Source organism: Ochotona curzoniae, unplaced genomic scaffold (assembly GCF_017591425.1).
Source record: "Ochotona curzoniae isolate NIBS_2020 unplaced genomic scaffold, NIBS_Ocur_1.0 contig_3520, whole genome shotgun sequence".
In the NCBI taxonomy this organism is placed as follows: Eukaryota; Metazoa; Chordata; class Mammalia; order Lagomorpha; family Ochotonidae; genus Ochotona; species Ochotona curzoniae.
This window is the reverse complement of record NW_024465894.1, coordinates 9,376,255-9,393,483: the sequence shown is the minus strand read 5'-3', so window position 1 is coordinate 9,393,483 and position 17,229 is coordinate 9,376,255. Positions and strand designations below refer to the sequence as shown.

The following is a 17,229-nucleotide window of genomic DNA, read 5'->3' as shown; positions in this document are numbered from 1 at the left end:
AGTGAACCATCGGACGGAAGATCTTTCTTTCTTTCTCTCCTCCTATCTGCATATCTGCCTTTCCAGTAAAAACAAATAAATCTTTTTTTAAAAGTCTATATTCTATCTGCTAGTCAAAACTGCAAAAGCCCAGCCCAGATCTGTGTGTAAGGGCAGCAGGCTAGATAGAAAGAGGCATAGAATACACCAGTGTCAACAAGCCCATGTGGCAGCTGTGACCTCCACCAGGTTCCCGGTCACAACCATACCTGGTTGTCTGCAGACTCGGCGCACTCCTCAGCACTCCGCAGGGATGAGTTCGGCAGGCTCTGATCCAGCTCTAAGCTCTCCACTGTGGTTTCACTTTTCCTTTTTCCTTTCTTCTTTTTCTCCACAGGAGTTGGTCCTTGCTCCTTGCTGCAAGGACAAATTCAGAATTAAAACTGTTGGCAAATTTTTACAATTAAGGTTTCTCATGGGATCAAAGTCGTGAAATCATATTCTGGAAACTCTACAGCAAGGCAGGCTCTAACAAAGAACCTGTGAGATTCTTCCCAGAAACATACAGAAATATGAGAAGAAATATCTACACAGGTTGAGACAGAATTCACTTTATTAATCCCCTTGAGTGACTACTACAGCTATGACTAACCTAGTAAAAACGAATTATGAACATCTCTAAAAATCTAACATTCGGTTTACACTAGAATGTTTAATTGGTTCAGAGATATTTCAAATATAACAAATTACAATTTTCCTTTAAGTTATATTGCCTATAGCAAGAAACACGGGCCTAATCTGTCAACATCATCTACTGAACACAATCTATGTGTAAGAGCTACAGTGAGCACTATGGAACTAAAAAATGAATACAACACTGTTTCTGTCCTGGAGAAGCTTACAATTCCAAAAATCTTGCACTCCACTTACTGTCACAGCTCAAGGAATATAACCACAGGGAGGTAGAGCCAGGAAAAGTCCACCCAAGGCCCTCCCAAGATGAGAACATTTCCTCTAGCCATGATCCTTCCTGACCCTCCCAGCCCGTAAAAGTCTCTTCACTGCACTCCCAAAGCACTTCCACTGTGCACTCCCTAAGGAGCTCAAAACGCCCTTTCACCATAGGATGCTCAGAAGATGCTCCTACATACAGCGTCTGGTCCTCTGCAGTTGCTCAGTAAGGACTGTTGGAAGGAGGGATATTTTATACTTCCCTTATCTCTCCAAACAGACTCAAAGTTCCTAGAGGGCAGACAACAGGTTTCTGTTCAGTTTTGCATTCCTCACATTGAGTAGGGTTAGACCATATACACAGGAAGCACTCAAAATATTTACCAAATGTTAAAACAAAACACCTTTTTCATGAGAATGGCTAGATGGATAAATTAATAAATTGGATAAAATTATTCTCGTTTTGAGAAATTTAGAAAAGCACACTGAATTGAGATATAGCTAGAATGCTGACAGCTGTTAGATAATGATGACAGCTAGTCACAATGACTGCGGCAGGGCACTGACTAGATGCAGGTGAATTCTCCATGTGCTCATCTCCTTTGTGCTTCCGGATCACTCTCTACGGCAGACCATACTCCCCTTCTCATTTTCATCATGAGGAATTTGAGGTACAGGGAGGTTCAGTTTGATTCCCAGGGTAATGCCCTAGGTAGACAGTGGAGACAACAGGCAGAATCTACATCCTTAACCCTGGGATGTATTCAGAAAGAAACAGCTGTGTGGCTGGACAACTGGGCAAGCCAACAAAATCATCATGTTATAGAACTGGAAAGGAAAAGTCATAAAGGTACCCAAGAGGACAGAGTTCAGACTTCATTCTGGGGGGAAATGAGCTGTGAAGAAGTCCAGGCAAGAGGGACTGGAGCTAAGCTAAATAAGACCAAGGACAACTCAAGGGTGACAGTGCTTGGAGAGGCCCATGACGCAGAGGATGAGGAAAGAGCCAATCAGGTTGGTATTTAACCTCAGCAGAGTTGTGGACAGAGGAGGGGAAGAGCTGGACTGCTCCGCTGGAGGGTAAATTCAGTTTGCATACCAGCAGAGCTGGCCACTGGCTTGGTGCTGAACTGCCTCCCTACACACCCTTCACTCTCCACACATTCCCAAGAAAGCCAGCGCAAACTCACTCCACTTATAATACTCCAGGCTGAACTGATTTGCCTGTTCCCCAGAAAAGTTCACAAGAGAGCTGAATCCAATCTGAGGAAGTAAAACCCAAGGGGATCTTACCAAGTTAGAAGATGACAGATTTAATAATGAATTTGTACCACGCTTAGTGGGGATAAAATGAAAAAGTTCTATCAAATTCTTAGCAGAATGGGAGACTCAGGTGAAAAATAGTCTTATAAGATGCTAAATTTTTACAGGAGCATTTATTTCAAGCTATATGACTTCTAATTATGAAAACTTAATTACATTCTGTGGCATTCTTACGCTCTCTCATTCAGCTGCTAAAGAGACAATCTCATGAGGCAGCAATTCTATTTCACACTAGAAAATGGAAGTTGAGGTTTTATTTATTTATTTATTTCAGAGGCAGAGAGAGAAAAGGGAGAAGAGAAGGAAGAAAAACAGGGGCGAGAGACAGAGAGGACTTCCACCTACTAGTTCAGTCCCCCAACCAGTACCACGATCCAGGTCTCCCACGTGAGTAGCAGGACCCCACGCACTAGAGCCATCATTGCTGACCTTCCCAGGGCTCCTCATTAGCAGAAAACTGGGAGCCAGGAGCTAGATGTGGGTACAGAACCACTGGCCTTTCCTGCCCATAAATTCATCTACACCTCTCATCTTTAGATAAATTGTCTCTCTACTCTTTTTGTCATTTCATTAAGATCTGGAAAACAAAAAAATAAGAGTGTACTGAGTCTACCATGTGAAGACTGGAAGCCCTTCAAGGAATATTTGTGTAAATGTCCTGTGGTCTGTTTACTTTAAGTCTTTCTCTATCTACTAATTCCTTAAATTCCTAGCTCAATACTCACCTTCCCCAAGGGACTCCCTAGACCAGGACTGAAACAGTCTTAATCTTCTAAATCCCTTTAGCTATTCTACATGCAGTTCCTTCACTCATTTATACTTTTGCCAGTTTCTTGGAGACTTCCAAGACTGTTTTTCTAACTTGTGAAGTTTTTTAACTACTCATAGATGATGATTCTCTGGGACTTTTGCCTTTACTATTCCATTCCCAATAAAACACTCATGAATAAATATGCAAGAGGCACAAAAGATATGCTCCCTAAATAAAAAGAACAGGTATACAATAAGATCATTAATTGCTTCCTTGCAGATTTGGGAAAGTTCTACTACATACCAAACCTTAACTAAGTCCTAATCATTATGCAAGAAGTACTCTAGGTGCTGTTAAAAGTGGGCTGGCGTGGGACACCACATCCCACATGGGATTATCTGGGTTTGGGTCCCACTACTTCCAATTTTAGCTTCTTGCAGATGTGCACCTTGGGAAACAGCTGATGATAACTCAAGTGCTTGGATCCTATTATTCATGTGGGATACCTGGATGGACTTCCTAGCTCCCAGCCCCAGTTGTCGGCATCTGGAGGAGTGAACCAAGAGATCTTGGTATGTCATTCTGTCTTTTAAATAAATAAACAAAAATCAAAGAAAAAAGAGTTCACAGAAAAACTGAATTAGGAAATAAGACAAAGTTTTCATGAGCTTTTTGAATCACCTGTATATGCTCTATTTTGCCCATGATCTCTCTGGGACTTGTGCTTCTCAAAGTCTGGTCTAAGCACCAGCTCTACTCCAACTGTCTGAGAGGCATTTCGACTGTGGATTTCTGGGCTCCAGCCCATGCCCAGCAAGTCATTCTCTCCACAGAGATCAGAGAATCTGCTCTCCTAACAAGTGATCCAGACGATACTCTAGGCCCACCAAAGTCTGAGAACCATAGACTCAGAATGATAGCTTCCTGCCTAAGTCAGCACACTAACTTCTGGACTTCCAAGAGAATACAAGCAGTTGACACTGACATGCATGCAAATTCCAAAACTTAAGCTGTGTGCTAACCCCTTCACATGAACAATAGAATTCCAAGGGTAACTTCCAACTTAGTCAAAATCCTTTGCTCCCTATGTAACAGATGCAAGCTACAGAGTTGGTTGGGGATAGGCTGTTGCCAAGGATTGGGACGTTGCTTAGGATTCCTATATTCCAAGTCAGAGTACCTGGGACTGAGTCCCTCCGCCATTTCCAATCCAGTTTCGTGCTGGTATACACCCTGGGAGCCAGGAGTACTTAGGCCCCTGCTGCCACTGTGGGCAACCCAGATTGTGTTCTGGGTTCCTGGGTTAGCTTGGGTTAGCCTGGCCCAGCCTTGGCTGTTGTGTATGTGGGGAAGGAACCACATGCCCACAACATGTCTGTCTCTGTTGTTCTGCCATTCAAATAAATTAAAAGAATAGTAATAGTAATAATAAAGGTCTGGCCATCAACCTGTTCCTCAAGTACTCATTCCCTGGATACTGAAGAAGAACAATAAGGCCCTGGCACAACCAGAATGGATCGTCTTTCCACTCACCAAGCTGTGCTTCCAACGTCATGCAGCTGACTTTTCTTCAGGCTATTCCAAGGAGGAACATCAATCCAGACACAAAGGCATTAGGTACAGACTATTGTTGAGGACAGTATCTGTTACATCATGTTCCCTACTGAGAAATTTCCATACCAAGTGGTAAAGATTTAGCTTCCCCGAGAAATGTACACTGTTTTTCTAATACTAAAGCATTTTTTCAAAGCCCTTACCAACATCCATGACCTCATGATCTGACACCTGCCTTTCTGACCCCTGCTGCAGCAAGACCAGCCATGTGTGCCTACGAACACATGTAGCTCTGTGCACAGCTTGTGGGTGCATGTACACACACACAATTTTATGCATCGTCTTATGCAAGTGACCTCGACTGTCTTTGGAAAGAGGTTCTATAATTTAAAAATAGAACAAGCAAACAGCCAAACTAAATGAAATCTTAATTTCAGGGTCAGGGGAATAACAGCTTAATTTGGTTACCCAGAGGAACATCCCTCCTGTTTCAGTGATTGCAAGGGTGCAATGAAAAGCCAGCTTCCAGCCATAAACCAGTGGAAGGTTTTCCATCCAGTTACTCAACAGTAAAGCTAACACCTGGATCTCCTTCTCTGCTGATGACTTCCTAACTGATTTAGAACTGACCATCACTTGACTGTCGAATAAATAAGGTAACAGCAGTGCTTCAGAGATTGGCCGGCCGGGTGACATCTGGCAAGACACATGAAGAGAGGGCGGGAACTCCAAGTCGGCTGTAGAGCTGCTACTATATCGCAAGCATTTGGTGGATTTTTTATAAGCACCAAGAACTATTCAGGGCCTAACCAATACCTGCTCAAATTAGAATAAATGTGTGGGCAGTGCCTGTAGCCCAGCAGTTAAGGTACCGAGAATCCTACAACAGAAAGTCTGGGTTCCACACCCAGTTTCAGCCTCTCATTCCAGCTTCCTGTCAGTGGTGGTGGCTCGAGTTCTTGGGTTCCTGCCACCCATGGGGGAGATCCAGCCTGAGTTCCTGGCTTTGATTTTAGCCTCAACCTAGCCTTGGCCATCGTGGGCATTGAAGGAATGAATCAGCAAATGGTAGCTGTCTTAAGTTTCTTTCTTCCTCTGTCATATAAATTAATTTGAAAACTAAAAAAACAAAACATGAAATGGAGTCAATCAGCAAGAACAGTGCATAGAAAGCTAAGGCTTAGTTATGAAGATTTTTTTTTAAATTAATTTCTTTCTATAAACCTGTTTGTGCTGACATGTGGAGGAACCATGAAATACATGGGTCTAAAGACACAAAGGAATCAAAAGCAAAGGGTTATTAGCTCAGAATCCTAGTGGAGCTAAATAGAATTCTGCTAGATTATGGCTCAGGATGGAATAGCTTCAAAGTGGCCAATCTCTGTAAACTATATTTCTAGGAACTCACCCAAGCCTGTTTGACAGACTAAAGATGTAAACTCTATGCCAGGCAGAAACAAATGAATATCACGAGCAAAATTTAAATTTGGATGAGAGTATTATCCATCTGGTCCCAACACACTGTCCTTTTGAAGTAAACTCCAAGTTGTAGCACACACCACTTAAAATGCTTTCTCCTGGGGGTGGGCCTTTGATGCTACGGTTAAGATTAAGATGCTGTCTGAGAAGCTCGCATCACATATCAGAGTGCCTGAGTTTAAACCCTGACGCCACTCTGACTTCAGATTCCTGCTGATGCATGCCCTGACCACAGCAGGTGATGGCTCAAATACACGCTGCCCCTGTGGATGACCTGGACAGATCTGTGGGCTCCTGTCTTTGGCCTGGCCAAGCCCTGGGTATTGCAGGCATTTGGGGACTGAGAGAGAAATGCATGGAAGCTCCCTTTGTTTCTGTCTCTGTGCCTTTCAAATAAATTTAGACATGTTCAAATGCTTTATTTCTTTAAAACATATATCTTGTATGCTTGACCCAGCTCAGGTGTGATGGCCTCATTACTTTATGTTCTGCTAGCATGCACACCAATTTCTAGGTTTTTATCGATGCTACTAGCCTGATAGATAGGTAAGATAGATACAAATATCCTGGTTTTTGCATTTAAACTTTAAAAAATTTGAATTCCTTAACATAGGCGTTCTATGTTTTTTTTTTCTTCAAAAATTTAAAAAATACTGTTCTGCACAAAGAACTTAGGAAGAAAACACAAAAGCATTACTTTTATATATACATGACAAATATGGATTTTTCTGCATAAATTGGACATTCGTCATGTTGATAGAATTTACAGGCAGGTCCCTCACACCACCCACTCCATAGTAAATACCTATGCCTTCCTTTTTCCACCAGTCACTGTGGCCTCTTTCGTTCATAGTATCTACTGATATGCCAGGACTGTGAAAGGAACTTCATTAGAGACACAGGTCAAGAATGTCTTGTGCCAGAGCTCAGAGCCCGTGGAAGCCAATCAATCATTACTATCTGGAACTTGGCAGGCTGTCTATGCCTTTGATTACCATAAGGGCACACCTTCTTCATGGATGACCCTCTATCCTGACACTATAACAGACCTGGATGTCCCAATCCTTAAATTCCATGTCTATTAACATTTTAATTCTTCTTAACCTCAAAGGAATAATGTTACAATCCGAACAGATCTGACTCCCTAAACTCAACTGAATATTTAAGCCCGAAGCCTTAATGATTAATTGACTAATGCTGAGGGCGGAGGCCGGAATCAATTACAGTGCCTGACAGGGAGACCTGTGGGAAGAGAACAGATTGAATCAGACCACTGGGGCAGGGCCCATGACCTAATCTCGATGGTGTCATAAGGAGAACACACAGAGGGAAGGTGAGGTATGTCCTTCCTTTCTGCTTCCTGGCTGACTACAGGACAGTTTCTCTATCATCCTTGAGCCTCACCAGATGCCTAAACCCATGGGGCTCTCTAACCTTGGTCTATGAACCTCCAGAGCTATGAACTGAAACAAATCTTCCCTCTTAAATGGCTCTTTGGAGGCATCTTAAAATAATGGAAAGCTGATAAACACTCTAAATGACCATTTAATCTAAGTTTTCACTTCATTAGCTGGTTCATTTTTGGTTGAGAATGAAGATGGACATTATAAGTACATAAGCCTGGGATTTAGGGTTACATTTACACATGGGCAGGATACCAGTCACCAGCTGAAGAACGCTAAGTAAATACTAAGTATGAAAAGGATGGCTGGGGTGGGAAGGGGGTGGAAAATGTCTGGAGTCCTAAAGTACAAGTGGTTTTTGAAGAAAACAAACTTACAAAAAAACACCCAGGAATGCAATTAAAACACAGCGACCTTCACGGACAGCCTCCTGCTCCCCAAACCACAGAGGAAAGGTGCAAACTCAGGCCCGTGCGACCTCACTCAGGTCCCGCTGGGGGCTGCGGCTGGTGTGGACAGTACATACCTGGCCTTCTTGGACTTGGTCCTGGCTGTAGAGTCGGAGCAGTTCCTCTTCTCTTTGGCCTCCTTGGTGCCCGAGGCCTCCCGGGGCTTCCGCGCCTTCCTGGTTCCATCCTTCTGCTTCGGCTCCTTGGGCTCCTTGGCCTTCCGGGGCTCCTTGGCCTTCCGGGGCTCCTTGGGCTCTTTAGGTTCTCGCTTCCTCTTTGGCTTGGGCTCCCTGTCCTTAGCTCCTTTCGCTGCACTGGCCTGCTCTCCTGACTCTTTTTTCTTCCGTTTCTTCTTAACTCCGGTCCCCCCTCCTCCACTGTCCTCCATCCCGTTGTGGGACGTCATTTTGCTAGGAAAAAGGGTGTCTGCATCTTCTTCGGCTGTATACACGTCCCTCTGTGACAGACAGTGCCTAGGAACATCATCAACCTTCTCTTCCTGATCAGTGCTGCAGTCAAATGGGGATGGGGATTTCAAGTCAAAATTGACAGAGGCATCAGACATCGGGGAGTGGTTCAGAACTTTTAAGCTTGACAACTGTAAAAGAAAGAGAAGCAATCCGTCACCCTCTGTTGTATGCTTCACACAACAGTGCTATACAGTCTGAATACATTGTGCCTACCAAGCTGGAGGACGCACATGCCCTTTAACACTTATGGACCTATACAAAGTGTTACTTAAAAACCATGTCAAAGATGACCAAATAAAATCCCAAAGGATCTCTACATTCTATACAGAAATCTGAAACACCTATAAGGCTTTAAGTCTAAAACACTGGCTGTTACAGCCTTCTACAAAGTATCTTTAGATGCAAACAAAAACAAAAGCCCTAGGCACACACAGAAGGCATTTACCACGCAAATACACGAACATGGCTGAGTGTGTTCTGAGACTCCCATCACAGACTGAGGTGCCAACACCGGGTTGCACGGTCAAACTCAGCACACTGTTTTATTTCCCCAAATCTTCATTCTCGCCTCTCATCAAGCAGCTGGCTAACTTTCAATAGGAAAATCACAGTCACTTAAAGTTTTGCCCTTTATTTTAACTACAAAGGATGTTGCTCTGCATAATCGTTTGGTTTAGCACTAAGTAACCTTTGAGCACTTGCAAGCAAAACAAAACAAGCAAACAGAAAATCACACACATTCTCCACGTGGGAGGAGGCCTTACTGCGTTAGACTCCACTCAAAAAGATGCTGAATCAGGTAGTCCTAAACTGCTGCCGAGCACCAAACAAAAGCGCAGTCTTCCCAAAGCATCACGTTTATGGAAACCTCCCTTTGCAAGCAGAAGTTCCACCTCATATTTTCAGGTCTGGTGTTGCAAAACACAGATGGCATTTCATAATCAAGCTAATGTTGGCAATCAGCAGGTAACAATGTTAAGTTCTAGCTTCAGGGAAAAGTATTCTCCCCTTGATTTGGAATTTAAAAAAAAAAAATGAAGAAGAAGAAGAATTAAAAAAAGGAATGACTTACGTAGCCACTGCAGCTACCACAGCCTTTGGATGATGGCTCAGAAGCAGCACCATCTGAATAGCCTGCTGTGTGACAACAGGCCAGTGCACAGGCAAACGCAAGTGGCTTTCCTCTGGTGTGCTGCTGATCCAATCTGCGCTCTGGGAGTGATGGAGACTGCAAAATTCAGCTGCCTTATCTAGCCTTCAGTTTCTACCCATTTCTTTCCCTAGTCAGAGGGAAGACACTGAGAATCCCAGAAGAAAAAGATCAAAGAAAGGGGAAAGATTCCTTGGGATTTTTTTTTTTAATCACAAATAAAAATCTAGCCACACACAAACAAGCCTAAATCCAGAGGGAACTGGTCATTCTGGCAGGACTCACTACGCAAGACAAAAGGGGTAGGTGGGTGGGCGGTGGAGAGATGATTCAGTTGACTTCACCATTGCTGAAGCAGGACTTAAGGGCACTTATGGAAAGCAGGAACTAGGTAGATCTAAAGTGAACCTAAAATCAAGTAAAATAGTAGAATGATAAATTTTATACTATGTGGTGGTTTTTATCATCATTTTTTAAAAGTAAGTTTTTAAATGAAACAGAAGTCACTAGGAAACCCAGCAGGAGGGTGAGAAGCGTCCACCAAAAATTCAGACCCTGAGCACACAGCCAGCCCCAGGATGTTACTGAATTCTGTGCCAGGAACAATCAACCTTCAGGAACAAGTTTTTGCTTACCAAGCGAGGGTGGATCCACTAAAAACACGAAACAGGTTTGTTTTTTAAAGAGGTCTTCAACAATAACACACCGAAAAGACTTGGATCCACTAAGACAGCTCTCCTGCAGGTCAGACCAAGACCCTCCCTTCAATCCATAATCCATGTCAAGGTCTTTCCGGAATGATAAGGCTCCCTAAAGAGGCTGGGGACAGGTGGTAGTCAGTACTAAGTCAGCAGCCACAAGGGCAGCAGCTAACACTACACAACCACATACATATACCAGCAGCTATGTGAGTTCTCTTCTTTGCGACAAGGTCAGTATAAAGGTGCTCATTTTGTGCACTCTAAAAAAACGTTGAATTCGATAGTGTACACATAGCTAAGGGAAGCTTCTTCATGAAATAGAACATACACCCATTTGATACCTCGGGATTTTCCACCTTCTCACCAGCTAAGATTATCAGTTCAGAGACATAAAGCAACTTGCTCACATTATTTCCCTCGCAAGTGGCATAGCAAGGACGTCCTAGGAGGAGAAAGGAATTGCTGGACAACTCATCAATGATGAAAAAGGGGTAAGTATCCCAAAAGGCAGAAATGAAGAACAAAACGTTTTTAAAATTAAACTTCAGAACCCAATAATCTACCAGAGATGTTTTCTTTAACTTTTAAAGCACATTGTTGAGAACTGAGAATAGCATTCACTAAGAATTCAAATGTGGTAAGATGGATCGTGCTGTGGTGCAGGAGGTTAAGCCACGTCTGATGCAAGCATCCCATACAGGTGCTGGGCCATGTCCCAGTCACTCCACTTCCGATGCAGCTTGCTGCTAACGCACCTGCAAAAGCAGCACAAGACTGTCCAGGTACTTGGGCCCCAACACCAAACGGAAGACAGCTAGGTTCATCCTGGACCAGCTGTGGCTGTTCTAGTCTTGGCAACCCCATTTTCTGTTCAGCCCCCTGCTTGTGGCCTGGGAAAGCAGTAGAGGACAGTCCAGAGCCTTGGGATCCTGCACCTGTGTGGGAGATCTGGAAGAGGTTCCTGGCTCCTGGCTTGTCTGCCTCAGTTCCAACCGTTATGGCCACTTGGGGAGTGAACAAGTGAGTAGAAGATATTTCTCTCTGTATCTCCTTCTCTTTGCATATATGCCTTTCCAACATAAACACATCTTTAAAAGTATAAAATAAAAGGTGGAAATCTAGGAAAACAAGTGTGAGCTGGAGAGGTGCTGACTAATAAAACAGATACAAGGATGCTAGCTCATACACTGCAGTTTCTAACAAAGACCGTTTCTTTGATTCGAAATACTCAATCCCTGGAAATATTACAGCTCGGGGCAACGGTTCCCACAGAAACCCACTCTGGCCTATAATCAGTGCCACAGACAAAACCAGGCGACACTGTGGCCTAAGTAGAAATGTGTCTTCATGGATAAGGAATCGTTCTTTTCCTGGATCGCGAACATTTAATCATAAGTAATCTGAGTACCCAGAGGTCCACAGGCCCAGCCCCAGGTCCATTTAGCCTCTTTTCCATGGGATGCCCTGACATTGTCACTTCATGCATCACACTTCAAGTGAAGTGAGTCAGTCTTGTTTAAGCATCCTGGTCACTTTATTCTGGCCTTGAATATGTATGTTTCAGAACATAAAATGATTTAGAACGATGAAAAGTACACTTTAAGGTAATGGTAACAGTAAACGAATTGATGCTGTCCATCTTCCTCTTGGTGTGGGGGGATAGATGAACTGGATAAGGCCCACTTTACGTCTTCTGAAACACGATTCCAGGGTAAGGCTGTTATGAAACCTAGTTCCACTGAGCAATTTACCAACCACTTCACACGTGCTAGAAAGGGATTTTCAGTGAATACCAAACTCAAGGTTTGCCTAGGATGAGCCATAATCTTGTGTTCATGTGAAGGGCGTGGTTGGAAAGTCTCAGAAATGAATTAGTCACTCATTCAGAATGTCAACTTTGTTATTGTTCCTCTTCTTCTATGTTGAATTGTGATTTAGGGCTAGAATTGGATCCCATGTCTTCCTAGATCTCTCAGTCCTTACACTCCTCTTGCTGAGGACTGCCAGGACCTGTTCTGAGAACTTGGCAGTCAGCTAAATCCACCACTCTTCGTCCTGGCTCCCCCTTGGTCATCACTGCTAACTCAGCAGCCCCACCAGGCTTTGTCTTTCTTTCTCCCTCATCACCAAGAACTTTGTGCTCTGAAACCAATCCATGCAGGACTTTCTTCCCTCTAGAGCTTTCTTTCTGAATTCTCTGCAGCACCCAGCATAAAACCTGGCTCTCCGCAGGGGACACCACCTTGCCGAAAACACTCAATGTCTGGAGCCCCCACATCCTCCAGTTTAAAACGTAAACTCTACCCACAATTTAAAACCGTGGCTCTTCTGGGGATACACAATCCCCCACTTCAACTGCCTGTTTATACCTACACCATGAATTCCTTAAGAAGAATCTTGTTAAGGCATGGCTGGATCTGGCCTCAAGGACTCAGAAAACATTTCTTAGATGAATAAGTACTGAAAACATTCAACAGATAGGTATTTGGAAAATAAATTACGTCCATATTCACTTTGGGGCAGCAAACAAGGCCCAATAAGGTGAAGGTCTTCAAGATTCCCAGCGTTTATCCACAAAAAATAACCCTCTCCATCCCACTGTTGAGTTTTCTGTAGGACCTGCCTCTTGGTCACGGGGTGATCAGGAAGCAAGGTTCTCCCAGATCTGGGTTACTTCCTGTGGTAGTGTTAAGTTTTAATAGTCTATATTTTGACTGTATTCACTGCTTACTAAACACCTTTCTACATTGGACACATGCAAGGAAAAAAATCCTCCTAGCCCTGAAGACTAAAATTCTTATAAACAGTAACATATGTTACATAATATTTCTCATATCTTGTACTCTCAGTTCCAAGCAAAGAGCTGAGATGGATTTAAAAAAAAATCAATATTCCTTTATCACAGGCTCGTCATTCCCAATGTCAGGAATGTTGTCTTACAAAGAAGTACTGTCAGCTGCACTGCACTTCAATACTGCACACAGGCTTTTGGCGGTTAGATTTCAAGTTATATTCCTCTAGCTAATTCTTTCCCTGCCTAATACTGCTTAGTCATCTTGGGAAATTAAACCATATACTCACTCCTAGAAGTTTTTTTTTTTTTTTACATAGATAACGACTATCATCTTCCCCTACTTCCAGTGATTCATTTTTAAATGTTTTATTAAACTCTATTTTTCTTGTAACATTTCATTAGACAACACAAAGTCAACCTCTAAATCTTGTATTCTTGGAACATGCCTCTTAATTTACTTCTGGTTAACAAGAAGCAAGATTATTTATTACAGAGTTTTGACCAATCTGCAAAATTTATAACCTGTTTAATATATCTTGATAGCATTTGCACATCATTTTTTGCCAGAGAAGATAAAAAGATAGGAAAAGGGTTTTTTTTAAAAAGTCAATGCTTTATTTTCTGCTGTTTTTGACACCTTACAATCAGAGAAAAAGAGAAGTTTGATGGCTATTACTTCTGTTACACTGAATGGTCTTCTTGCCCTGACATGTTGAGTCCCAAGTATTTGACAAATTACCTCCTTTAATCCTATCCACAATGTGAGGCATGTCTGACTATTGCCATGCAAGAGACAGGGAAATGAGATCCAACTTGTCCAGCCTTACTTGACTAAATGATAGTTTTGATTCTGTTTTACTGAAAACAAAGCTCAAGTATTTTCCAAAACACATGCTCTTCTCTGACGGGAACTGAACTCTTATTCTAGTTCACTCCTGGAGTCCACAGACTGCTTTAGCGCAAACATAATTTCCTATTTTCATACCTTGTAACATCTTGCAATTCAGTCATCAGTCTGAATTTCTAAGAGGAAAAGGAGCAACTGTTCCTGAAAGCTGCTCTACTTATTAAACCTGCTTCTCTACGATATCTAACATAAAGCTTTAAATAAAAATCCCATTCTGCTCACCAGTAATACTATGAGGTCGAAGATGAAAACCCGTCTGTCTGAGGCAATGCAGCAGCTGGATAACATGAGCTTTTATCTCAAAGGAAAGAAATTAGAATGTGCTTGAGGGTTAACTGCCACAAAATGTTTGTATTTAAATAAAAGCGCATCTTAACATATTTTAAAAATTAAACGAGCAGACTGCTGCAGTAGATACATAAACCTGCCCACGTATCACAAAAGTTCCGAGGGTTTGCAGTACCCTCCAAGAACGTGTTCTCGTGTTCTTCGTCACAGAGATGTAACATTCCAGGAAGCAGATGCACTAACGCGTAAAGCAGTGGCTTTTCTAGGTTGAGGGTTCTTGTTCATTTTTGCTGCCATAGACGAAACTGAAAACCAAATCTTTGTGCCTACCTCTGTATACACAAAGGAAAAATTTCCTTTTTTTCCTACCAGCACATGGACCTACCAGCTGACAACTCTACCAAGCTGACAGACAGGTCCAGTGTGTGGACATAATTTAGCACCTGCTCTTCTTCTTACAAACTGGCAACAGTCAACCATCTCGCCAAGTTGACCTATCTATTAGGGATGGGTCAGAAGTTAGTCCTCGTTACCACTTCTGACTGGGGCTACTCAGAAGCATACGGGGAGTAGAGAGCGCCTGGCCTGATCGAAGCACTCTGCACAAGGTCCCAGAGAAAGATGCCGAGTTTCTCCCAGTTTACCAGACTGTCATTCAACCCTGTTAAAGGAAATCCAGCCCAGCAGACATAGTCTATTGCAGAGAAAGAGGGAGAGACAGGGTCTCCCATCACCTCTCATGGAGCCATAGTAAGTGGGGTCTCAGAGTTCTTTTGAATATAGAACAACCTAGGGCAGGATAAATCACATGGCCCTTTCCTCCTTCCACCCCTTTCAAAAAAAAACCAAAGGCCAGGGACCAGCACTACAGAACAGTGGGTTAAGCTGCCACTTGGGATTCCGGTCCTGGCTGTACCACTTCCTAATCTAGAACCTGTTAATGCACTTGGAAATGTAGTGGATGATTACCTAAGCATTTAGGTCCCATCCACCTGAGAGACTGGGATGAAGTTCTCAGCTCCTGGCTTGGCCTAGCCCAGTCCTGGCTACTGTAAGCAGTTGCGGAGTGAATGAGCAGATAGAAAATCTGCCTCTGTCACTTTGCCTTCCAAATAAATGAATAAATAGATATAGGTAAGTAAACAAATGAACAAACAAGCTATATTTGAAGGAAAAATAAAAGTGAAAGCAAAGGCCAAGCAGTGCTCACATCCTTCCAGCTTGGTCACAATTCCCTCCTGGAACAGCTGGGAAGGAATCACTGTAAGAATGTTGTATATAAGGCTTTAGCATAACTCAAAAACCTAAAATAATAAACATGTAAAGAATTGGTTACATCTCTTTTAGGGAAATGTGAGAAGCTGTTCCAAGAAAGAAAAAAAGAATCTGCATTGTTAACCGTGAATAATATTCCGATTTACAGTTTTATAACATCATTGCCATATGGAGATGACTTCAGCAAAAGGAAAAACTTGCACGAGGAATCATTTCTGAGAGCGCCCCTGGCTTCCCTGTGAACAACGAGAAGCAGAGACAGCAGAACCAACACTAACAGTGGCTCATTGTGTAAGTAAAGCAGCACAGCACTCAGCATGCACTCACTTAAAAGAAAAGCAGTCCCTTACCTGCTTCTCTTTCTTTTGTATTTTCATTTTCATCTGTTGGAGGAAGGTAGTTTTACCTGTAACACATAAAAATCGTGAAGATTACGATAAATGCCAAAGAAAACACTTTAGATTATTTCCAGATTAACAATGACACGAGGAAACCATGAAACAGAGGATTGTTGCCACACAACATTGACGTCCAGTGACTCCCACCGCCCCACGTGCAGCCCTAGGCCTTTCTCATCGCACATATCCTAGACTCTCATTTGTCAGGACAGAATAAAACACACGCTGCCTCTGACGATCAAATAAGATGAGGGCACTAAAGTTGGGTGGGGTGCACACTGCCTACAGCGTTTAAGATGCCACCTACGATGGCAGCAGCCCATAGCAGGAGTGCTTGGATTCAAGTCCCACATCCAAATCCAGGTTCGAGCCACTGTGGGAGGTAGAAAGTGACAGCTCAAGTAGCTGGATCCCTGGCATCCTTATGGGAATCGTGGACTGAATTCCAGGCTCCTGGCTTTTGTGGATATCTTAAGAACGGACGAATAGAAGATCGTTGTCTCTCTCTCTCCGCCTTTCAAATTAAGAAAGAAAAGAAAATTAGGGGCCCGGCGCCGTGGCCTAGTGGCTAAAGTCCTTGCCTTGAATACACCAGGATCCCATATGGACTCCAGTTCTAATCCCAGCAGCTCCACTTCCCATGCAGCTCCCTGCTTGTGGCCTGGGAAAGCAGTCAAGAATGGCCCAACACCTTGGAACCCTGCACCTGTGTGGGACACCCAGAAGAGCTCCTGGATCCTGGCTTTGGATTGGCTCAGCACCAGCCATTGTGGTCACTTGGGGAGTGAATCACTGGATGGAAGATCTTCCTCTCTGTCTCTCCTCCTGTCTCTCTATATATCTGACTTTGCAATAAAAAGAAATAAACATTAAAAAAAAAAGAAAGAAAATTAGAAAGGTAACTAAAAGAGGAACCTAAATTACATGATTTTTTTCAAGAAGAATGAAAAGATCTGTGGAAATGAGGGAAGAACTCAGCCTTTCAGAAGAAAATCAGTAAATAATATCCACAGTGCAGAAATCCAAGAAATAGAAACACAGACAATAAAAAAGAGCTAAAAGAATTCAAAGTGATTTCAAGAGTGAGACAGGACTCAGGATAAAGTAGGACATACCACTTCTGTACTTCATAAGCTCTCCCAGGCGTCAATGTGTGACTTGACAAAACAAAACAATTTTTTTTTTAAAGATTTATTTTCATTATTTTTTCATTGGAAAGGCGGATATACAGAGAGGAGAGACAGAGAGGAAGGTCTTCCGTCCGATGATTCACACCCCAAGTGAGCGCAACGGGTCGATACTATGCCAATCCGAAGCCAGGAGCCTCTTCCGGGTCTCCCACGCGGGTGCAGGTTCC

The 17,229-nt window shown here is 43.0% G+C and overlaps 1 protein-coding gene across 2 annotated transcripts in view; it reads right to left on the bottom strand.

The window, feature by feature from the left end:
* The window catches only part of CHD6 (chromodomain helicase DNA binding protein 6), a 161,523-nt gene that overhangs the window by 97,439 nt on the left and 46,855 nt on the right, over positions 1-17,229 (bottom strand). For both annotated transcript variants that reach the window (XM_040981460.1, XM_040981461.1), the window contains exons 2-4: positions 15,825-15,880; positions 7,967-8,487; positions 249-396 (exon numbers count right to left, since the gene is read on the bottom strand). In XM_040981460.1, coding sequence (XP_040837394.1) covers positions 249-396; positions 7,967-8,487; positions 15,825-15,857 — 702 coding nt within the window. In that variant the 5' untranslated portion in view covers positions 15,858-15,880. The remainder of the gene's footprint in view (positions 1-248; positions 397-7,966; positions 8,488-15,824; positions 15,881-17,229) is intronic.